The following is a 26,787-nucleotide window of genomic DNA, read 5'->3' on the forward strand; positions in this document are numbered from 1 at the left end:
ATCTTTAGCAATGGGAGGAATAAGAGTATCGAGAGGAAGACAGGCGACCCCACTGTATTGTCAGGTAGATGTTTGTACTCAACACCACGGCACTTGACTCAATGACTGAGACATCATCTGATCCAAAGCGCAAGCATACGACCCGCCTCCCCCGCTGCTACATACGCCACTATAATATAGCAACACTAGTCCACCCAACCCCCAAACTACATACGTCACTATAGCAACACTAGTCCACCCAACCCCCAAGCTACATACGTCACTATTATATAATAACACTAGACCACCCAACCCTTAAGCTACATACGTCACTATTATATAGCAGCACTAGTCCACCCAACCCCCAAGCTACATACGTCACTATTATATAATAACACTAGTCCACCCAACCCCCAAGCTACATACGTCACTATTATATAATAACACTAGGCCACCCAACCCTCAAGCTATATACGTCACTATTATATAGCAACACTAGTCCACCCAACCCCAAAGCTACATACGTCACTATTATATAATAACACTAGGCCACCCAACCCACATACGTCACTATTATATAATAACACAAGGCCAATCCCCAAGCTACATACGTCACTATTATATACTCTTCCAAAAAAGAAACGCTCTACCATCGCCTCGTTACAACAGGGACCGCGACACGTCGCTGAACCAAACTGTTCTCTAGTGTTGCTGTGGCCATACCCTCTGTGTCTAAACCCACGAAGTCGGATTTCACGGTGTCGACGTATTTCAAAACACCAGCTCGGTACCTACCCCAAAGGCGAGAAATGGTACTCAGGGAAACAGCCTGGCTACATTTGTCTGGGATTTATCTGCTTATAACCGACCAATAGCGTTGGTGGGTTGGCCTTCGTTCAGATGTGGCAGCACTTGGTTTGTAGAGTGTTTGCATGTGCAACTGATTTTGAAACCGAGACCCCCGGTATTTTTAAGAGAGTGAGAGAGGGAGAAATGGGGTTAAACCTCCACTCGACACAAACTAGGTCATTTCGGGACTAACATATGGTTTAATTTTATTTCAATAATTCGCTTGCACGTAGGGGTCTTTAGCAGTGGGAGGACCCGGAGAAAACCCACGAGGTTGGAAGGCGACCCTACTCCTTGCCACGTACAACCGGGGATTCGAAACCAAGCCAGTTGACTCAATGACAGACTTTATGGTACAGCGCGCACGTGCTAACCATTCAGAAATCCAACCCCCCCCCCCCGACGGGTATGTATACAGCCCGACTGACCATGGACTTCATTGTTTCCTATACTTGTTACGATCTAATACGATCTGAAGCGATGATCACTATTGACGATTAATCTTGTTGATCGTAGAAAATTGTAGAACCGTCCAAAACATTTCTACGATCGACACTATTGCTAGGACTGCCCTCGAGGTATGAAATCTGATATGATCACCACGATAACTTCACAATTCAAACAACGATTTCAATCGTAGCGCGAATCCTGGGAATCTAGCATTAGCTGTTATTCTTCGAACTGAAATATGAGTGTTATGATCACTCCGTCCTTCACTACCGACAAGGGGACAAGAGGATTTTCCGGTCTGTTTCCCCTAGAACGGAGGTCAGGTGTGGACGGTGAATAGTCTGTCGGGTGGTACGAAACACCGAGGTCCCGTGTACACATTGACATGTACGTAAAATAACATTTGACAGAATTCCATTGCTGTCCGGGAAAATTTTCCCTCAAAGTACGCAGGACGGAGGGCCTGACAAGGATAATTGTGTTCGTATCATATAGGACAGCAGCTGCTACTCTCTGTCCTGGACCACGCTTGAATATTTTCCATTATAATATAAATTTATTATCGAAAATACATTGATTATTCAGATATTTCTGCCCTAGAACACTGACTACGCTTGACTATTATGTCCATCATAATATAATATACTTTATTAATGAAAATACATTGATTATTTTCTATTCAAATATTACAGTTTCATAAAGCTGGACAATTATTTATAACGCGCGGTTTCCAGACAAAGAACGGGCTGCATATTTAAACCACCTTGACATTGACAAGCACAGCTAATGGCTTTAGTATTTCCCGACCTTGCTTGTTGGAGCTTGACGTCTTCTTCCATGATGGGGATATCGCTGGGAGTATTTCGAAATCGTACGTGCTATTATATACTCTTCAAAAACAGAAACACACAGCCCATTTTATTTTTTTATTTGAACGGGGTCGTAGTTTCCATAAATCTTGCTTGTTTTTAATGTCATTATGTAATGATAACAGAAATTCATTATTGGTTTTAGATATAGGGTCACTATAATTGTTACTGGTCATATTTTTTGCCGAAATTTGTTTTCGCATAATTGCACCAAGTAACATGAGTTTAACAAATTCGCGAGCTTTTCGCATGGAAACTAAATCTAAGGCCTTTAAAATCGTGTTTCTTCAGAAATTTCGCGTATTTAGCCAAATCACTCATACCTTGATTATGTGAAATAAAAACAAATTTTGATACCAAAGCTGGTTTGAAAACTGTTTGATGCAAAGTCGACGTACGCTTTTCTGTGTACCCAGTTTATCCCTCAGTAATGTTGCTTGTAAACAAAACAAAACAAAAAAAAAAGAGTCCCAATATACACCTTAACGATTGGAATTCAGTTGCTATCCAGGCGAAATCTACCCATAATGGGTGTCACGTGTGATGCTTACGCTTAAAGATATGCCTAAAATCATTTCGCTTAGTCAGTAATTGTGAAGCGGTTTTAGACTTAGGTGAAATAGTCCCAATGGAATATTTGATGGTCGTTACAAAGACGGCGGAATAGGGAAATCGCCATGTTTTAATGCTCACGTCTAGCAAGATCGATTAGCTCTTTATATTAATCGTACATAATGCAGTCATGAAATAGGGGTTTGTTATCATCTGTCGTTTGTCATACATTTAAGGTTTAAAGTTATAGGCAAGGTAAAGTGACACCGAATTGTGACATATGTCCTTATTTACGCACACTATACCTTCTCACAGTTAATACTCTTTCAAAACACTCTATCAAAACTATTCTAAGTCGAAAATCTTGTGAAATGTGGTACCACACAGGTGTATAGGGAGGTCTGAAAAGATTTTTTTTTTAAAAAAATAGATTTTTAAAAGTCCAATATCTTGTGGAACTCTTGTGTTAATAAACACCACAGAACCAAAACAGGGATATATGGAGATCTGAGAAGGATTTTGAGTGTCTATTATCTTGTGGAACTATGGTGATAAAACACACCACAGACCAAAGTACTCAATCAAAAGTCGAAAATATTGTGGAATGTGGTACCACGCAGGTAGATAGGAGGGTCTGAGAAGAAATTGTGGAACTCCTGTGGTGTAAAAAAAAAGGCCCGAGAATAAAATCTGGTGGATTACACTTACAAGATGATTGGATAAACTATCAATGTTCCAGCAAAATAAATAGATAATTCCAAACGCCCCCAAATCTTGCCATGTCTATTACATCAGAGGCTATAAATAATCCTATTCAATCCCATTAAATGGAAGCAGAATTAATACTTCTCAAAATTCTCGAGGTTTACTTAGTGTTTTCGACAAAAATCGTCGATTTAGTACTTACAATGTCGGTCAGCTACCACATCTTTAACATCATTGAATATTGTACTAAGGTTACTTTTCCAATTAACGTTACATCACGTGTGAGTCAAAGATTACACAACCGCCTTATTAGTCTGGTCGATATAGAAAATTTGTGGGAAGAAATTCCTACCCAATTGATTTCTTCATTTTCTGAAACAACTATGTCCCTAGTGTTCCAGAAAACTTTTCCCCGCCGATCGGTGTTGAGCAAATCTTTTTACAGCATTTTGAAATTTTGACCCCCCTGGGTCAACATAATGAAACTGAAAACCATTGATAACTTCAAAAATATCAATTTTACACCCTAGAAATGTATTATCAACATATAGGAAAGTGATACCAAGGATTCCAGAAATGATGTTAAAAGTAACGTATGACGTCACCGTGACGTCAGAATACAAAATGGCGGAACTATGACGTCACTGTGATGTCAAAATTCAAAATGGCGGAGACGTGTTGTGAATAAAGCAATAACAGCAAGCAAATAGACAAGAGGAACATTCTGGACACCATAAAATATTCATTCGGGTCATCATCACTAAAATCATCAAAATATTCTTCAGTTCTGATTTGTTCTGCCCCGTACCAAATTCATCTTCTAAATCGATGCTGATTTGTTGGCTATTCAGACAACCCTCCCCATGGCATGCTCCACGCGCTTCAACACATTTCAAACCATTCTTTGTACAAGAACGTGACGAGCATTGGTTTTTCAACGATTTACATTTACACCGAATGAAATTCAGAACGTTTTCTGGTGCTGATGGAAGAACAGTCGCGATGGGAACGTGTCTATTCTCTATCACTTGCCAACCCCAATTCACAGGATCGACGCCATCGTCTAGTTCATCCCAAATTCTAACCTGAACATGGACGCGGTGAGCATGCTGCTCGGCCGCGGCAGCTGTTGGAGGAAGTCTATTGATTTGAATGGAAATTTTTTTCAGCGATCATAGCTTTGTACCTTAGGTACCAGACTTTAGTCAGAGGTATCTCATTTTTGTTACCATACATTACACAGAATAACCTTTCTCCAGCTTCAGATACTTCGGACTGGGAACTTCCAGGTGAAGCTATTGTCTTGCTAGCTTCCCGAAAGATGGCACTGTTCGTATGTTTAAGAAGTCTCAATTTACAGAATCCGAAACAACCAGAAGTGGTATCACACCCAGACCAGGCGTGAATGAACAATAAATTGTCTAATACAGTTTTCAGTGTTGGCCAGAAACTGGCCTTGACTATAGATAACTGTGGTGTCCGATTTCCCTCGCCAATCGTCGTGGTCGACGGCTATGAACCAAACACGACGATTGGCGAGGGAAATCTTTTTACAAATGACCGATAGTTTTCTAAGATGATAGAGATATTCATCGTGTTCGACGGCTATGAACCAAATATTAAGGATCATGAGCACGGGCGCCAAGCTGCTACGTCTAAATGGTGGTGGGTGGTGTTCTTTTCTTAAATAGGTAGACAATATATATTCTGACTTTGCCCCTGTTATAAAACCTAACCTAACCATTTCACCTGTGTCAATAAATAATTCGATATATTCAACCAATCAAACAAACCTATATTTATTCAGCTAATCAACAAAAGATAAAACAATAATTCACACCCCGGGATTGCAAAATCCACGAAGATATACCTGAAACTTTTGTTGACTTATAAGATAACAGTTATATAGATAACTAAAATCCCAGTTAAAGAGAATCGTTTAATTTTGTTTTGTCACATTGTAGAAATAGCTTCCATATTTTATAATGCTTTCTTCAAAAATTAATTTCTAAATATAGAACTCGACGTACATGTGTAAAGTTTACACACGTTTTACTTTTTAGCTTTGATATGGCGTTCCATCACCTTTTGAAATCCTGAACTGCGTTGGATTAAGACATAGAGATATCCATGGTGGTATTGCCAAGTATCACCCATTAGCTGTACAATATTTCAATTAAAATGTAAAATTAAAAAAGTATATTAGCCCAACAATAAAATTATTGCCTTCCCGAATTTACAGTAATTTCTATTGATTTCATAGGGAAAGAGAAATTGGGTTTAACGTCCACTCGACACAAACTATGTTCAGTTCTATTTCAATAATTCGCTTGCGCGTAGGGGTCTTTTGTAGTGGGAGGAAACCGGAGGACCCGGAGAAAACCTACGAGGTTGGACAGGCGACCATACTCTTTGTCACGCACAACCGGGGAAACGAAACTCCGCCAGTTGACTCAATGACAGACCGTATGATACAGCGCGCACGTGATAACCATTCGGCCATCCAATCCCCCCGATTTCATGATGAACCCCCTCTACTATAGAGTCCAATAATGACATTCTTTATTTTAACTATTTATATCTTCTATTATCTTTTAGATATTTTATTTACAAAACATCTTGTATTATCAATGTTTGATCATCTAATCTTATTTTTATCTGAAAGAACGAGTATATGCTTTCGGTAAGAAATATATTTTCCCGATATTCTGGATATGTTTTCCAAGCGATGGTTTAGCACAAAGCCGTATACATTTCTCTGGTGCCTGATTTCCCTCGCCAATCGTCGTGTTCGACGGCTATGAACCAAACACGACGATTGGCGAGGGAAATCTTTTTACAAATGACCGATAGTTTTCTAAGATGTTGGAGATATTCATCGTGTTCGACGGCTATGAACCAAATATTAAGGATCATGAGCACGAGCGTCGAGCTGCTACGTCTAAATATAGGAACTGACATTTCTCTGAAATCGGACACCACAGTTATCTATAGTCAAGGCCAGTTTCTGGCCAACACTGAAAACAATATCCGTCTAATCAATCAGGTAGTCAACGATCTTGAATCCCATGGAGTCCCGACAAAATGGTACAATGGTGATGCAGATGTCACTATTACGAAGACGTGCATTGACTACGCTAGAAATGGTCAACCTGTAATGACACAGATATTTTGGTCTCATTGCTGCACCACGCGAAACCAGAAATGGCGACAATTCATCTTTGCCACTTGGACAAAAAGCGCAACACCTATGACATAAAATCAGTCTGCAGCGCAATGGATAAAACTGTATTAGACAATTTATTGTTCATTCACGCCTGGTCTGGGTGTGATACCACTTCTGGTTGTTTCGGATGCTGTGAATTGGGACTTCTTAAACATACGAACAGTGATATCTTTCAGGAAGCAAGCTAGACAATAGCTTCACCTGGAAGTTCCCAGTCCGAAGTATCTGAAGCTGGAGAACGGTTATTCTGAGCAGCATGCTCACCGCGTCCATGTTAAGGTTAGAATTTGGGATGAACTAGTCGCGATGGCGTCGACCTTGTGAATTGGGGTGGGCAAGTGATAGAGAATAGATACGTTCCCATCGCGACTGTTCTTCCATCAGCACCAGACAACGTTCTGAATTTCATTCGGTATAAATGTAAATCGTTGAAAAACCAATGCTCGTCATGTTCTTGTACACAGAATGGTTTGAAATGTGTTGAAGCGCGTGGAGGATGCCATGGGGAGGGTTGTCTGAATAGCCAACAAATCAGCATTGATTTAGAAGATGAATTTGGTACGGGGCAGAACAAATCAGAACTGAAGAATATTTTGATGATTTTATTGATGATGATCCGAATGAATATTTTATGGTGTCCAGAATGTTCCTCTTGTCTATTTGCTTGCTGTTGTTGCTTTATTCACAACACGTCTCCGCCATTTTGAATTTTGACATCACAGTGACGTCATAGTTCCGCCATTTTGTATTCTGACGTCACGGTGACGTCGTACGTTATTTTTGACATCATTTCTGGAATCCTTGGTATCACTTTCCTATATGTTGATAATACATTTCTAGGGTGTAAAATTGATATTTTTGAAGTTATAAATGGTTGTCAGTTTCATTATGTTGACCCAGGGGGTCAAAATTTCAAAATGCTGTAAAAAATTTTGCTCAACTCCGATCGGCGGGGAAAATTTTTTCTGGAACACTAGGGACATAGTTGTTTCAGAAAATGAAGAAATCATTTGGGTAGGAATTTCTTCCCACAAAGCTGGATTTGTCACCTTCTCCAACCAGCCTATATACTTTGTATCTTGTCCCTACAGTTACGTGCTTCAACAATAAGTTTCGATTAGGCCCAATAAAACACCGAGAATCTTAGTACAACCTTTAATGATCTTAACAGGCAAGTCCAAATCTAATACATGTATATCAATAGATCAGAATAGATGCTGTACCAAATGGCAAGAGCTCTGAATTTTTCTACGTTCAGCTTGGCAAGAGATGTCTTATAATGTTAAAATAGTATTAAAAGTAAACTGTATAGAATTAATATCAAGTAGTGTTATATTCGTGTCGTCAGCATACTGATATATTAAAGAAACAGTTTGTCAATATTTAATCGGAATTCCCCTATTACCGCTATCTTTAATCAATAAATTTAATGGTTCTGCAGATAGTACATACAGCATGGCATCTAATTTAAGTAAAAAAAAAGCATCAGTTTGCTCACTGTCACAATAATCTATAATATCTCTAAAACAGGACACACCTTTCTTAGAACTAAAATAACCCTTAAAGTATTACAATACCACGCTTCACAGTGCCGGACATGTCATTTTAATTTAAAATTTTAAAATATATAGCGGCTAACCCTTAGAGTATTACAATACCACGCTTCAATGTGCCGAACATTTTCATTCTGATTTAAAATATTAAAATATATAGGGCCTAAAACATCTAAAAAATGTGTGTAAAATTTCGGAGTTAATCCACCATCCAAACCGTGAGATCAATTTGTATTTAAACATTTCAAAGCATTGGTTATCTCATCAAAAGTAAAATCATTATCACGCGACAACCTATCATCCTCTGACAGATGACTGAACTAAAGAAAAAAAGGCATATTTTGTGAATCAACATCGATGGAGTCTTTAGTATAAAGTTTGTCATAAAAAGATGCACATTCATACAAAATATCACCCGTATCAGTAACACAATCATCTATAGTTTTAATTTCTTTTATCATTTTCAAAGCCTGCCTTTGCTTTTCAAGGGTTAGAAAGTATATTGTATTTTTGTCACACTAAAGAGCCCATTTCATCTTTGATTGAATAATTGTCCCTTGACAACGTAAATGAAATGAAATGGGGTTTAACGTCCTACTGTTTTGCTCCGAACTGGGCTAATAAAGACGGGCATACGCCATACGGTGTGCTATGAGGGAAATTTTGCCCGAACAGCGGCCCCACGGCCTACTCTTATATCGAATTCCAACTGTCAAGGGATCTTTTACGTGCACGCCAATGTGTACATGGGATCTCGGTTTTTTGTCTCATCCGAATGACTAGACAGCTGTCCTTGTCACACCCTCCGTCCTGCATCACTGACAAGGGGGAACCACGCCGGTAAATCTGGGTGAACTTTCTCTGCCAATGCAGGGATCGAACACCCGAGCTCGAGGCTAGCGAGCCAGCGTCTTACCCTTGACAACGTGCTGTTTCAAAAGAATAAAGGTCTTACTCAATATCCTTTATCAACATTGTAATTTCTATTTTCAACTATTTTACAATATTCTCTTTGTAAATCATTTTGAAGATCCCAAAATCTCTTCTTACTTATCTTAGCCCTTGACTTTGAATAAATAAAAGATAATGTTTTAAAGGTAGGTTGCCATAAAAGTATTTATCGGGTGGTTATTTCCAATAAAAGTATGGCAATCTTGGTATAAGTAGAAATATCCTATCTTACTAGAAAAATACTGGATTCCCTGAAAAACACTCAGGGAGCGCATACAGGACAAAAATGTAAGGGTTTAACTAATCGACAGCCAAAGATTGCACGCGGAGACTGAGCGCTTGATGTACAAGTTGATGAACTTTATGAAGAGTTAGACGTACAACAGTTTCTGAGATAAAAATCACGGAAAAAGACGCGGGCAGTGGTTAATCCGAGAATTTAATTAGGCTTCGATATTTGTAATAAATAGTCGGCGATTAAAGACAACATCGTCTTGTGTATGCAATGAATTCTCCTCCGAGAGAGAGTTAAGTTACGTGACACAAACATGACCTCCTTTGATCGATTTGTTTATAGCCAGGTTATTCCCTGGCAATTGCAATGTTTTGAGAAGGATTTGAAGCAAACTTATGATAAATTAATTAGTTTGAATTTGTTTTTTGTCCAAATATATCATCATTTAAATCACCCAGTTTGTACCCGGGAATGTATCTTTAAACTTATATTGAATATTATCCCACCACACTAATGGCTCACGTTCAAATAATCCACCATTGATTTCATTATATAATACAATTTCTAATAATGTATCCCTACGCCAGGTGCCCATTCACAATCAGAAAAGATACAATGGAATGATCACTAAAGCTAGTTTTAGTTATAAATACATGTCGACAAAATGTAAGAAGATTTCTACCAACAAGAATATAATCTAACCGACTTCCTTTTTAGTAGAATTTCTATAACGGTAAATTTCACATAAAATTGAAGAATTCAATAATCTATTAAAAGCAATACTAGACGCTTTGCACGTGTTAATATCATAACCCGTATCGAAGCCAGGATCTAAAACATCGTTAAAATCACCTGCTATAATAAAATGTTAATTTGTATCAATAAATGGTTTAATACATTCAAAAAAATAAATTATTTCTTTATACTCATTAGGGGCGTATATTGAAATGGTTATTAAAACAAGTTGTTCGTCAATATTTAGAACCTACTCTTACTATCCGGTCATCAGTATCTTTCTGTGTATTCATAACACATTCTTTAATATCATTTTTAACAATGATCGCTACACTTTTTCTCTTCACAAATTGACAGTGGACCATCCCATAATCGTTTCACCGAATCAACAAACGAGTCAACCCAAAATGTTTTCTGTAAACAAATAATGTCAGTATTCTCAAAGGTACAAAATATACTCAGCCAAATTAAAAACTTGACACTCGGGATTTTTGGGACTAGATTTTTAATATTTGGTTTAAGGCAACTATTTTAGTGTTATGTTGTGCACAGACGACCTTGACATCAACAGAAAGCAAGAATACGTCTCGCCGAAAGTCCTTGACATTGATAACGTTCGTGATGTCACAGTACCCCCCAAAATGAAATTTACAGACTTGGAGAACAATCGGAATAAAGTGTTTAGTAACGGTTGTGGCCTCCTCTAGCGTCTCGTACTGCCACACAACGTCTTCTCATGGATCTCAGAACATTAGTAAACACTACCCGAGGAAGACGTCGCCAGTGCTCAGCAAGGGCATGTTGAAGGTCCTGCAACGTCAGTGGTGGATTCACTTGCTGACGAACACGTCGACCCAGTTCGTCCCAGATGTGTTCAATAGGATTGAGGTCGGGACTAAGCGACGGCCAATCCAGGACTTGGACACCGGCATTTCTTAAAAAATTCTGGGTAGCAATTGCTGTATGGGGTCGAGCATTGTCTTGTTGAAACGCTAGTCCAGGCCCATGTCTCTGCATAAACGGAAGAAGAACAGGTTGCAAAATCTGATCCCTGTGCTGGACAGCATTTAAGTTCCCTTGGACAACAACAAGAGTAGAACGTCCATGTGCACAAAAAGAACCACAAACCATGACGCTGCCGCCACCAAATCGGTCAACTTCTCTGACGCATACTTGAGCGTAACGTTCACCTCGTCTGCGGTACATTCGGACCCTGCCATCGGCAAATCTCAAAGTCAATCGAGATTCGTCACTAAAGACAACCGAATTCCACTGTTTTACTCGATGGCGCTGAGCTGCACTGTCATGTTTGGTATTCACAATTAAATAAGTGAGTCTTCAAGGATGATTTAAAGGACTCGAATGTTCTGGCTTCTTTAATGTTGCTGGGAGTTTATTCCATTAGATGGTTGCTGCCACTGAAAATTCCCTATCACCTAATGACACTTTCAAAGTTTTTGGAACAACAAGGTCGTGTTTTGATATTGATCGAGTTGTTCTTTCTCCACTTTGGATTTGTATAAGATCACTCAGGTAGTTAGGAGCTAAACCATGGATGCACTTGTAAGTGAGGAGGATTATCTTATATTGAATACGTCTGTTTATGGGGAGCCAGTGGAGGGATTTGAGCACAGGTTTAATGTGGTCGCGTAGTCTTGTTCTGGTGATCAGACGTGCAGCATGTTATTATTGTAACAAATAATAAAAATAATAATAAAATATTTGTATACATAAATCACCGTACATAACTTGGCGTTCGAGAAAGTCATTGAAAATACAATCTGATTCAAATACAGATCTATATTTCGTTTCGTTTTTTTATACTTTCGATGGCCTACACTACATGAAGATCTGACCAGTTATAGCGATAGATCACGTCAGGGGTCAAAAGACCGACTTATGACCCTATGATGTCAGACATTTGATTAATCAATCAGCATTGATGTTACTAGTGGATTACCCACAATTCCGGGTAAAAAGGTCAAACACTCGATTCGACAGACCATTTGATTGGCTGACCCCTCATTTCAAGTCTTCCAGATCCAAGTGTAGTAAAGACAAGTAAAACGAAATTTTGAACTATAAAAACGAAACGAAATAGGATCTGTGTTTTAACCAGATTGTTGAAAATACATTTGTATGACACGTAAATTGAAAATTTACAGGTTTATATAGCTGATAGTTTGGAAGATTGCATACAGGGTGGGTGGTGGGGGTGAATGGCCCAATGGTTAGCGCGTGTGCGGTGTATCATAAGGTCTGTTATTGAGTCAACTGGCGTGGTTTCGATCCCCTATAGGTCTACATAACAAGGAGTAGGGTCGCCTGTCCACACTCGTGGGTTTTCCCCTGGCCCTCCGGTTTCCTCCCACTGCTGGTCCCGAATTGACCTAGTTTGAGTCGAGTGGACGTTAAACCCCATTTCTCTCTCTCCTTCATTTTACCAACCGACCAAGAGCTGTAAAACGCCAATACCCCTTTAAAGATACATTATGGGAGATAAGATAAAGAGATTGCAGTTCTCGCTATAATAGTTAAAAACTAGATAATGTAAAGGTAATTTGCTGAAAATTTCAGTCAAATTGATCCACTATGAGCCGAGAATGAAGCGGGTGAAATTTTCGCATAGTCTCGGTCACCATTACTAAAATAATTAATATAAACAGCATAGTCTCGATTATCCACTGTTTTGATTTATATATCAATGGCCGTTAAGCGGCATATAGGAATCTAATCCAGCCAACATCGAAGGCTAGCCTGACTTTATTATGGTCTGGATAAGTTAATTAATGTCTAATTGATAATTTAGATAAAATTTCAGGCCTAAAGAAAGACTTGTAATAAGCAGATTTTGCTCTTGCAGAATGCATGTTTAAAGCTATAGTACCTTAAGATTCAAACTGTGTCCCTATGTATTGGACACAGGCTATGTAATTTATTGCAGGGTTATTAGACAACCCGAGTCTATGTGTCGAAGAAATGACCTGATTGTATAACTTCTATATTTTGTTTCGTTTTTTTTATACTTCCGAGGGCCTCTACTACATGCGAGCGGCTTTTGACCCTATGACGTCAGACATTGATTAAACAATCAACGTTGTGGTTTCTAGTGGGTTACCTACAGTTCCGTGCACCTCATTCCAAAAATTCGCCACAACAGACCATTTCGTTGGCTAATCCCTCACATCATCCAGAACACGGGTTATATAACAACTCTTCCAGATCCTAGTGTAGTAAAGACAAATAAAACGAAATTTTCAACTATAAAAAACAAAACGAAATATGATCTGTGTTTTAATCAGATTGGTATAACTTGGAGTATAATGCCGGTACTAATAGACTTATACACGTACTTATACATTATATCTTCCAGTTTTTCACCTGAATCAACAAACAGTAGTTATACATGGATAATAACGTTAATAAATACAGACGAGAAACAGCTAGAACATCCTGTCATACCGAGTACAGATTGTGTAGTATTATATGTCAACCGTCCGAAAGGGGAATACACCATAAAAAGGTAAATATAAATAATATTTGATCATCGAGAGAGAGAGGGAGAGAGAGAGATGGTTTAAGTCTCTTGCAGGTATCTGGTTCCTATTTAAAATACAAGGTAACGGTCATAAAATTAATAAATAAACGAATTTTGCTTTCGTATATAACTTGTCCCCTCACTATTCAAAATAGTAAATACAGTAACCCCCCCCCCCCCCCCGCTCGTTTTAAACTTTATTTATATCTAAATCTAACATGTTTAACGCCTTTAAGTGAAATGAAATGAATTCAATGAAATGGGGTTTAACATCCAACAAATCTGCTTCGACTCGGCTAATGAAGATGGGAATACGCCATACAGTGTGCTATGAAGGCAATTTTGCCCGGACAGCGGCACTACGGCCTACTCTTATATCGAATTCCAACTGTCAAGGGATCTTTTACGTGCACGCCAATGTGTACACGGGACCTCGGTTTTCGTCCCATCCGAACGACTAGACATTTGTCCTTGTCAGGCCCTCCGTCCTGCATCACCGACAAGGCGGAACCACACTCCTTTAAGAAACTATCTTAAAATAATAGATCATTGTACGCCCCAGTTTTTGCCATGCGGAAGCGGTATGTAGGCTTACTAAAATATACATTATGCAAGAGCTAAATCTGTCCATTGGAGGTCTTTCCTGGCTTGAAATGTTGTATAAATTATTAATTAGACATTAATTAACTTATCCAGACCATAATCAACTCTCGATGTCATCGATGGCCCGTGATATTTAGCTGATTGAAATACATTTTTTTGAAAAATAATTAAACGTAAAAATGGATAACCGGGACTTTTTTTCGTGTACCGACTTTTGTAATCATGATCGAGACTAGACCTAAAATTCAATCGTTAGTATTTCTGTTCAGAGTTGACCAATTTCACTGAAATTTTCAGCATATGTTTTTTTGACAATTATAGAGAGGACTACCAGCTCTTTATCTAATCTTCCATAATGCCACTTTAAAGACACTGTTTATCAGACCCGCGGGGCGGGGGGGGGGGGGGGCTGTACGTTTTTCTCCGGATTATTGCACGCAAATAGTTATGCCGTTAGATACAACGAGGTCTGATTTTAACATAGAAGTGTGACTTCTAGAACATAGGCTTTCAGAAGAAAATCCTATTATAATCTATACTGATCTTTTATTTCTATGTAACACCTCACTGGTTTGAGCAAATATAATGAATTGTCAAATCGTTTACGCTCCTTAAGACCATCCTATGTTTAAAAATAAAATAGTTATTTGGGCTACATCCTGGTTGAATAAGTCTGCCAATAAAAATATCTATCTATACTAATATTTGTGACTCGTTTGTCTGTCTGTTTGTTTGTTTGTCTGTCTGTCTGTCTGTTCGGTGTTGGCGTCTACACTAGGTCTGCCCCGAGTCTGAAATTTGGGGTATAGGGGTAGCTCGGACCGGGGAGTAACATAGGCCAGGTGGCGTTAGTCTACCACTTTCGGTTTCGGGGTCATTCTTCTAGTATGATATAAAGAAGAAAGTGTGTAATATTTTGTATACGCACGGATAACATCAGCGATAAATATATGGTTGGTGTAGTTTATTATTTATTGTACCTTTGGATTATGATGTGATTTTTAAGTTTTTTTTAATAACCAGAAGCCTTTTATGAAAGGGGTTTCACTTCAACGAGAAATATACTACACAGCAAAAAAAACCCCCTCAAGTTGGTATGTTACTCTGAATAGACGCATTGCATAAAACTTACCAAATGTTTTTATTGTATATTTGTGACCACATCTCCAACTAGCGTTTTCCGGCTAGACCAGCCCGTGAACACTATTTTAATGTTGTCCATTATAGCCTAACTTAGGTGACTTACCTAAATCCCAAATCCCAAATCCCAAAATTAAACTCATCCAAGAGCTAGTGATACTCTAAATCGGATAAAACTTCTGACCTCTAGATGTTCCACAAGTCTTGGAATTACCAAAGCCCTCCTATATTGGGCTTTGGGTATTACATGCTTTTATACTATTTGCGTAAAGCAGAGTGGTCATTTGCGTAAAGGAGAGCGGAGGTGCAGAAGAAAATAACTCTGAATTCAAAGCCGTCATTAATCATGTGAAATCAGATATAATCTGTGGAACGGAATCCTGGCTAAGAGGTATACCATCTGGTAGATCACCAAAACCCGACTCCACCAAGAACGCTGAAATTCTCCCAGACAACTATCAGGTATTAAGAAACAACAGAAACGCCGGGGATGGGGGGTATTTATTGCAGCCCAGTCAAATCCAACAACAGTGGAATGCACTGAATACATTACAGATTGCGAACTAGAATGTGTCAAAATCTAACTTAAAGGAAGGAATGACCTTTATGTCTTATGCTTCTACATGCCCAAAAGAAATGAAAAAAGACTTACAAGAACTGGGGGGTTGGATGGATGAATGGTTAGCGCGTCCGCGCTGTATCATAAGGTTTGTTATTGAGTCAACTGGCGTGGTTTCGATTCCTCGGTTGTTCGTGACAAGGAGTAGGGTTGCCTATCCAATCTCGTGTGTTTTTTCCGAGTCCTCCGGTTTCCTCACACAGCTAAAGACCCCTACGCGCAAGCGAATTATTGAAATAAAATTGAACAATGTTAGTCCCGAAATGACCTAGTTTGTGTCGAGTTGACGTTAAACCCCATCTCTCTCTCTCTCTCTCTCTCTCTCTCTCTCTCTATCTTTAAATCATGGCTTTCGGTCGGGCCCTTCCATCGAAACACAACTACTTGTACTACAATCCTCAGATAAGAAAGTACAAATGGATATTGCTATACTAAATTTTTCTCGTGCCCTTGACACGATCCCATACAACAAACTCCTCCAGAAAACTATGGTCCTCTGTTGGCTTGGCTATCCTCATTCCTGAACTACAGACAGATGAATATCCGGCGTTCCACAAGGAACAGTCCTGGGCCCGTTACCGGACACTGTGAAGTCTAGAGACCGCCTTTTCGCCAATTGATTGTTTACTCTACCGAGAAATCAAGTCTAGAAATGACCACAACCTACACCAAAGCGACCTGAACGAGCTAGAAAACAGGGCACGTTTCTGGGGCATGAAATTTAATGGCAAGAAATGTTACATACTCGGCATTCGACAGAAGCCTTCATTCTTCTACCACCTCGATCACACCATACTACAAGTAGTCACAAACCCATATCTTGGATTGACCATCTTAAAGGACTTAAATTGGGAAACTCATATAAACAATATATGCAAGAACGCAAACTCAACCTCGGGGGTCCTCAAGAGAAACCTGAGTTTAATAAGCTGGCCATGGAAACATCGGATGTGTTCTATTTCATTGATATTTCTATATTCTGGAAATAAATAAATATTAAGATGCCGATTTTATATATTTTGGTTTTCATATTCCAAGTGGGTAGACTATTCTTATCGGCTTTTATTAGATGGCTATAGATGTACAGCGGTTCGTGGTTTCCAACAGTTTTCCGAGCGCAGTTACAATAAAATTTGATAATGATGTCACAATGACGTTACGACCAAAGGGTATCCCGACCAAAGCCCTGTTTGGGAAAGTTACGACAACTCATTTACAGGCGCCATTTTGGGTCTCAACTATGACGCCATAAAATCTATGACGTCATGGCGTCATATAGCTTTACTTAAGAAAACGTTTTATGTTTTTTCTTGGTATAACCAATGCAGTTTGATTCAATGATAAATATGTCAGACGAAATGATACTCAAAATCAGCCAAAAATGACACCATTAACAGAATTCAATTTAGCGTTCTTCAGGAATTATCGGAGAGCGATATCTCGTAATCAGTGTCTTTCAGTGGTGGTGGTGGGGGGGATAAATAATTTCGTTTTAAATTCATCAAACACAGAGTGGTTATGCAAGCGAAATGTGTGGAAAAATCGAATTTGACAAACTTCAATTAAAAAAATGGATCTTTATTATTGCCAATGATATAATGTACCTTGACTTTTCTACACTAAGTCTATCGTATCCAGATATTTAAAGCGCGTTTACCGAAAACCATATAAAAGACATAGCAAAAGTCATATCTTACGTATCTTACGAGATGCCCTTGTATTGCCAAATTTCTGTGTTTTTTGTTAAATTACATTATATTACCAAATTATGCAGCCATTTTAAAAAAAATCTCGGCACCATATGAAAAATACATTTCTTTAATTGATGTTTGTCAAGTTCGATTTTTCCGCACATTTCGCATACATAACCACGATATAATGGCCGAACATTACGTACATCAGACAAACTACTTTAAAAGTTCAAAAATGTCCAAGTAGTCTCTTATGGTCAGCACCCTTTTAGTTATCAAACACCTGTATTATGGAATAATCTACCATTTAGTTTAAGATGTTGTACATCTCTATATTCTTCTATAAAACAACTTAAAACACATTTATTTAATCAGGCTTTTAACTGACTCTGCTGTATACAACCGTTAACATGTCCATAATCGTGTTGTTTATTTATGATTACATTGTCACTTTGTAAAATGCCCCTGAACATGTTATATGAAAGGGCGCACTATAAAGAGCGCACTGTAATAATAATAATAATAATAATAATACCAAATTTGGCAGCCATTATGAAAGAAACGCCGACACCATATAAAAAATACATTTTTTTAATTGATGTTTGTCAAATTCGATCTTTCGGCACATTTCGCTCAATACCACTCTTGTTGTAACTGAATAATATGTCCCAATCTTTATTCTGGTCAACAAATTGTACTATTTAGAATATTTCAATTAATTGATGATACAAATTTCATCTTAACACACCTTATTTAAAAATTTTGAAAAATTCAACATAATGGTTTGAAACGTCTAACGTAAACATTTTCAAATGAAACTTCGATTTAAAAATATTTTCGAACCCTCTGGATAAGTAAAATAGGATGTCATGGTTAATTTACACAACAGGTAGGACACTTAAACATCTAGTACTTAGATAGAGATATTATTTATTTTCTGGAGCTTTCAAGCCAGCAAGAGTGTTATTGTCCCTTTAGGGAATTTAAAAAGAAAAGAAATACGGCAATAAATCAAATGAAATATGAGCGATTTGCCATAGCCGGTAGGCCTACGATTGTATCTTATTATAAGAGCTGATTTTAAAGTGTCGCTTTGTTTGAGTTAATTAAGATAACAATAAGATGTCGCACGATCAACGTTTAATTTGGCTAGAGCAATCTTAGACATTAAAGAAAAGCTTAACAAATTTTCTAGCTTACTCATTTTAACGCTGAACGCCATCATTAGGGATACCCGTCTATTTTTAGTAACACAACGTCAAAACATGGCTGCCCACTACATGCAAGTCAGAAAAGGTAAGCGTTTTTTTCCATCCACTGGAGCCAGGTGTTATGGCGTCATATGTGGATTGTGGGTTAGGATAAGGGTTAGGCTTGGCCCAGGGTTAGGGTTAGGGCTAGCCCTGTCTACATCTCGAGACTCTGACGAAATCTGCAGGCCACATCCCTTACCTTCACCCTTATCCTAACCCACAATCCACATATGACGTCATAACACCTGGCTCCAGTGAATGGGAAAAAACGCTTACCGTCAGAAAAGGAGTGACGTAGGACGTCAATTTGGTGAAGTCATCGACGTCATATTGGTAAACTCAAAACCGCGTCGCTCTAATTATTTTGACAATATGCCTGACTGTTCCTGGAAGACTGACAATGTGAAAAATAAAATAAGAAATGTAATATTTTTTGTGGAAAAAAAAAAAAAAAATCCCTTTGCCTTCTAGACACGATAAAAAAAAAAGGCCCGAAATCCAATTACCTTTTGACCAATCGGCATTATGCGACAGTTTTCGGGCTTTAAATTGATGAATGAATAAATTATTTAAAATCAATATAATAAACACTGTCGGGCACCATTCTATGAGTAGTCACTCTGTTTTATGGGGGCCATATTTTCGTGTCTCATTTATTTGATTTATTTGTTTTTCGAGACGTAAATTTCTGTAAAGGGAACTGATTTAGCTCAGATGCGCATCGCAAAGCCATATAATTCAGGCTATATTTGAGCACCTTCAGTTTGCTGTATTCACGGACTGAATTAACACCCCAAACATATCCGCCGACTGTCTTGTTTATAGAATACAGCATATATTGGTGAAATTGAACTATTTTTGGACGAGTATTCGTATTTAAGATTCAACTTTCACATAATAGTTTGCAGAGGGTTCATGAAGCGCAAGAATCGCACTCAGTTTTTAATTGAAACAAATGTAATGTAATATTCTTCTTAAATAAGCTTTAATTTGCAATGCGTGAAACGTCATATAAATTCTCCATTATCACTAATAAATAATAAAGCCCACAAGCGTGCTGGGGCTTCCGAGGGTAGACAGACCAAATTTAGGGCACTTTTGGGCGAAGGGGGGGGGGGCACATGCTAGAATGGATTTGACGTATATCCGAGCCACGGCGTACCATACCAGTTGGTCGGAGGGCATAGAGCTACCCAGTCGCCCCTGACAATTTTAATCCGGGGATAAATGCAGAATTATGATCATAAATGGTTGCAAACTACAAACTTTTTAAAATCGAAATCAGAGGAAATTGGTTACGAGCCATGCAATAAGTCGTTAACTGGTTTCCTGTCCAACTGAGGACTAAAGCCAACGAACATGGAGGATTAATCAATGGTGCATGTACGTACATTGAGAGGGCGCTTTTTCGGAACAGAGGGCACATAGCCACACCAATCCCTATACCCTAGCCGGGAATCTCACCGGATTCGATTGTTATCAACCATTTCCAGTTTCTTTTGTTTTTGCAAACACCACCTACCCTACCTATCTACCCAGTTCACCTCTAATGAAGCCCCTGATATAACTTCTCTTCCATAATATTCTAATAACACGGTATTTTATTTGTAGTAGTATTTATTATTACAGCATATTTATAGTGCGATATTTCATATAACATGTCCAGGGGCACTTTACAAAGTGACAATGTAAATCATACATAAACAACAAGATTTTTGACACGTTAACGATTGTATACAGAGTCAGTTAAAAGCCTGATTAAAAAATGTGTTTTAAGTTGTTTTTTTTAAAAAAAATATAGAGATGTACAACATCTTAAACTAAATGGTAGATTATTCCATAAAACATGTGCTTGATAACGTAATGTTCGGCCAGGTGTATAAAGTTCTAAAGATCTGAGAGGTAAACAGGGGCTAAATTATTTCAACATTTAAAAGCAAGTAATACAATCTTAAAATCAATTCGATATTTAACAGGTAACCAGTGTAAATTATATAAAACAGGAGTTATGTGGGCACATTTTTTAGTTAAAGTAACAAGTCTAGCTGCAGTATTCTGTACTTTTTGTAATTTATCTATAAGCTTTAAAGGTAAACCAACTAAAGGTGAATTCGAGTTATCTAATCGAGAAGTGACCAGAGAATTAACAAGTGACTTAGTGGCCTCTACAGTTACAAATTTACGTATTTTACCTATATTTCTGATATCAAAATAGCACAATTTACAAATATTATTTACTTGAGCTCCCATAAGCATAAACCTATCAAAGATTGCGCCAATATTACGAGCAGAATAACATGAAAATATATCACTATTACCAATTACAACTGGGGGGTTATGTGCAAATTTACTTAATTGATGCCTTGAGCCTAATAACAAATATTCGGTTTTAGAAAGTTTTTTGACATCCATTTTCTAATTTCACTAATACAGTTCCCAAGTTGCAATTTTGATAAATTAAAAAAAGATGGACAATTTGGTGTAAATGAAATATATAAATGAGTATAAATGAAAGCTGAGACCATATTTTCTGACAATATCACCTAATGGTGACGTATAGAGGGTAAATAAAATCGGACCAAGAACAACCTTAAATCAAATTTAATTTTCATAATTCTATACAATCTGCTTTATATGAGCTAATCAGTCTGTTTGAGATGATATTTTTAATTCTATAGGCTTAACTTTCTATAGGCTGAACTTATAAATTTATTATAACTTAATAATTTTATTATTTATATAATATGTGTTACTTTTCACTGTGTAAAACAAATTCACTCTGGGATAACAAGGTATTACGTTATTCACGTTTTAAAACAAAATAAGTTTTATGTTAACTCCACACAACCAATTATTTTTTAATGTTTTGGCTTCAATCGTCATAATGGTAAAATTACGTCATGCCGTCTCCAGTTCATCAAAACTTCTTGCCGTATACAGATAAATTTACGACAACTTTACTGTGAAGCCAGAAAATCCATATGACGTCAAGTGTACAAAGAAGTCATCTTGGGTCCCAAGTAACCGAACCTATTCACTATCTATTTATATACCCCGTTATATTGTTGTATCACAGTTGGCTGTCTCGAGGACAGGGTGTGGATAAATATGTCGTACATTTCCACAAAGAGTCTATTCAGAGATAAAATATACTATTATTATTATTATACAACTAGAAACGCACATCCTATAGATCTAATCTAAATTGAATTCATAATAAAAGATGAAATGAAATGAAATGGAGTTGAACGTCCTACTGTTCTGCTCCTAACCTGGGCTAATGAAGACGGGCATACGCCATACAGTGTGCTATGAGGGAAATTTTGCCCGGACAGCGGCACTACGGCCTACTCTTATATCGAATTCCAACTGCCAAGGGATCTTTTACGTGCACGCCAATGTGTACACGGAACCTCGGTTTTTCGTCCCATCCGAACGACTAGACAGCTTTCCTTGTCAGCCCCTCCGTCCTGCATCACTGACAAGGGAGAACCACGCCGGAAAATCTAGATGAACTTTCTCGGCCAATGCAGGGATCGAACACCCGACCTCCAGGCTAGCGAGCTAGCGTCTTACCCAAAAATAAAAGATACACCAGATAAAAGCGCTATTAAAGATAGTTAACTTGCATACGCTTTTAAAAATCGGATTTTTTGTGCAGGCTGGTAAAGCGAAAAACAAAATTAAGATAATATTTTGTGGGGGAAAACCCTTCAAGGAAAAGGTAAAGTGACACCATCTTGTTGCATAGTAGTCTCAACATCAACAAGACTGAAGATATTATTTCCCAACACAGAATAGTGGCGCTTGGATACAAACGTCCAAAATAAACTCTACTACTCACAATACACTATTTCACTGTCAATACCCCTAATTCATACATTCGCGTGTTATCACGTACGAAAATTTCAGTTCCATCACTTTCTTGCACAATCGCGGTTACGCCTACAGACAAAACAATAAAACTTGGGGACAGCTATTATCTCCCTATTTATACTCTGATCTATGTAGTACAGTAGTCGAGTCTTAGCTTTTCGAGTTGCTTTCCTATTTCCACGTAGTGTGATATTTCCACGCCTTGCTACCACGGATTTCGGATCCGCCATTTTTTTTTTACAATCTTGAAAATGACCCTTCATATCTTTAGACGAGTGATGCGAATAATCGATAAACTGACAACGCTTAGCGGAACTTTGTATAGATACGCAAAGGTTTTATTTACCTCACCATGCATACAATTATGTCGTATTCCCTTTAGTAATAACACATTTCGCCGTTGTATAAATGTAAACAATGTTTCGTAGGTAGCTTTCGTGTCCGAATATCTGGTATGTCCTTGACCTTATGCTAATATCAATGAGCAAAGGGTTAATTTTAAATACAAATTTTTATTTTTTTTAATTTAAACAACTGCGGAATACGATAAATTCATATCAAACTACAAATGAGGTGTCATTTACGGGATTTGATAATATTAAAAAAATAAGTCATGCATGAACTCATTGATGCGAGCAACACTTCCTTTGAGCGGTAGTTCGACACAGAAAGGTAAATAAAAATGCAGTAAATACTTTTTTGACTTATACTATCACAATTATCCTTACATCAGGTGGTAAATCGTAATATTATAGACTATTGCGTTTCATTTGCAAGAACTGTCAACATTATTCATATGGACCGTTCTGTAAATTGATGAAAACAGAACTGTCAAAATCTAAGCTATCATGGCTGCCGTTGTCAAGTGTTGGTAAATGTTAGCAAAAAGGTTTGTTTCTAAATTTTCGATAGATTATTATTCATTTATGATAGAATAATAATCATTTTGAGGGTCTGATATAGAATTTGTTACCTAGATATAATTTTTGTGGGGCAAATTCATTTCTATGGAGTACCATTTGAAACACATCATATTTTCCAATCAATCATTCAGCTGGACCTTTCCACATTCAATAGTGGACTATTAGTGTACAATCTAAGATTAAACAATGTGTTGAGTGTGAATAAATATTGAATAAAATTTATAACAAATTATTTTACTGTAAAAATTAGTAAAAATGTTCAATCTTTAATTGTCAGTGCATCTTTATGCTTCCTGGCACAAAGTTTCAAGGGGTGAATTAAGAGGTAATACAAATGATAGCAATTTGTATTCATTATAAAAAATTGCAGAAAACCAAAAGCAGTTTCAGGGAAATTGTAATGCAGTATTTACAATCTCTGTGAGACTTCGTGATTTCCCATGTTAAGTTGTTTACCCTGTAGCTGCGCAGTGCTGAATGGTATATTGCTTCATATTTTCCAAAGTTAAAAATTCCAAAGTCATTATTTTTTATTTTTATGCATGTTCTTTTGTTAAGTATCATCTCAAGCACGTCTGGACCCCAAAAAAGGGCATTTCAGGGGTTGTGACTGATTTGTTAATACGGGAGTTCAGATGTCTTCATTATAATGGACCACTTTCAGGTTGCTTTATTCACGTCCTGAACTACGTAGCAAGAAAACGCGTTTTCCGGCTTGTAATTTTCATCAATTTTATGGGACAGACAGGCCCCAATAAATCCACCGATGGCGTGTTTCACGACTTCTGCACTCGACGGTTACCTTTAATTCAAAGACATCGAAATCCATTTAAAAGACAAAGTAAAAGTCAAATCTTACGAGATTATCGCCAGTTATATCGGAAAAATGAAAGTTTAGTACCAAGTTTACCTGAATAAATCTGAATAGGTTAATGGAACAAGCTCACTTTGATGTTGACAAATACGTATGAACATAACAAATGATATATTATTCAACTGAAAGGTTATGTATATGCAACATAGATGTAGGGTGACCCACCATAAATAAATATCTCCAAATATCTCGACAATTACACCACAATATTTATATATACACCAAGCGTTAAATCAATTTCGCACATTTATAGTCACTAAATAAACGGTCATGTTGTACTTAATAAGCTATGACCATTTAACCATCCATAAATAATACACTGAAAGATGGTTACGAGTGTCGGCTATAACATCCGGGCACCTGATTTGAAATTAGTCTACCGACCATTCTACGCCTGATTGACAGGCCGGGATAATCAAGACTACCTTTTTACATAACAGAAAGCTGTTTGAGGACTCAATACGACCTGCAGGATACATCATGGTAGGGTGCCCCGTGGCCGAAACTTTTCTGTACTAAAAGTTGTACTCGACACGTTGAATGTGCACGCTTCAGTGATGTAACTCTAATTGATTTCAGACGAGTCTCGGACTCTCTTTGTGACTTGTAATAACTATTACAGGCGTAAAAAATCTATTGTTGACGATTCTGAATAGCAGTAATATTTAGCTTTTTTGTTATTACTGCAGCTTTAGAAATTACGCTCGTTTTATTTTTTAAATTGCTTTATCATTAACTAGACCGTGAGGAGTGCCATCTTTTGGTTTAGTACAAATAATATCTCTGAATAACGCGGGTTGGGCAGGAAAATGATACTAGCAGTAGTTTCATTTTACTTTTACAAGGTTCTTAAAACAATTATTGTGTCGCCCACCGGGCGTTATTTGTAAATTCAATTTCTTGTTCTAGCTTTCTGTCATGTTTCGTAAAAAAGTAGTCTTGATTATCCTGGCCTGTCAATCAGAATTCTAGAAATGTATTTTTGAGATCAGTGTTGAACCAACAACTCCAAAACATATATATAAGATATATTACCAAATTCTGCAATTTTGAATTAAATTTTTCAGGTCATTTTGAACTTCTGCCATCATGGATTCATTTTTGAGATCAGTATGCAATCCGGAGATTAAATTAACATCTGCCAATTTGTGTTGCTGCCATATTTGATTTAAGAAATTTATCTTTAAATTCGGACATAGAAAACCATATAAAAGACATAGCAAAAGTCATATCTCACGAGATTATCGTTGGCCTTTTATTACCATATCTATGTTGTTGTTTTTTTAATCGCATTATATTACCAAATTTGGCAGTCCATTTTGAAAGAAATGCACGGCATCATATGAAAAATACGTTTTTTTAATTGATGTTTGTCAAATTCGACTTTTCGGCACATGTCGCTTGGATACTCGCTCTGTGTTTGGGGAATTTAAAAAGAAATTATTTACCCTTCCACCACTAAAACACACTGATTACGAGATATCGCTCTCCGAAAATTCTTGAAACCGCCATATTGAATTATGTTGATTACGTCATTTTGTCATGGCCGAATTCGACAGATTTTGAGTATGATTTTGTCTGACATATCATTGAACCAAACTGCACTGATGCACTTTGTTTAAGATAAAATCGTATCCCTTCCCACCTATATAATACTGCAAGAAGTAAATAAAACGTTTTGTAATGTTAAGTAAAGTTGTATGACGCCATGACGTTTTTGTGGCGTCATAGTTGGGACCCAAAATGGCGCCTTTGAATGAATAAGATACTGGATAATCAATCACATTAAAAACCAAACTCCCGGTTACGCATAGGCAATGGAACATTTCGTCAAATATTGACAACGGTCCCAGGAGGTTTTGGGTGACCGAGACCAATCTTCATGTAGTGTAGGCCATCGAAAGTATAAAAAAAACGAAACGAAATATAGATCTGTATTTTACTCCAATTGGTATCAACAATTTATAAAACATAGCTCACACTGTTTATTTTTGCTACTTGTCATAGTTAAAACCCACACTGACCTAGTTTGGATTGGTTTCCCTCTGTGGGGATCACGTGGCTAAGTGGGTAAGACGCTAGCTCGCTAGCCTGGAGGTCGGTTGTTCGATCCCTGCATTGGCCGAGAAAGTTCATCCAGATTTTCCGGCGTGGTTCTCCCTTGTC

The 26,787-nt window shown here is 37.6% G+C and overlaps 1 protein-coding gene across 2 annotated transcripts in view; it reads left to right on the forward strand.

Moving 5' to 3' along the window:
• Window positions 1–26,787, forward strand: part of LOC126831048 (uncharacterized) — a 75,734-nt gene that overhangs the window by 44,265 nt on the left and 4,682 nt on the right. For both annotated transcript variants that reach the window (XM_050561652.2, XM_050561651.2), the window contains exon 2: window positions 13,478–13,627. In XM_050561652.2, coding sequence (XP_050417609.2) covers window positions 13,478–13,627 — 150 coding nt within the window. The remainder of the gene's footprint in view (window positions 1–13,477; window positions 13,628–26,787) is intronic.

This window comes from Patella vulgata, chromosome 8 (assembly GCF_932274485.2).
Source record: "Patella vulgata chromosome 8, xgPatVulg1.2, whole genome shotgun sequence".
Lineage (NCBI taxonomy): Eukaryota > Metazoa > Mollusca > Gastropoda > Patellidae > Patella > Patella vulgata.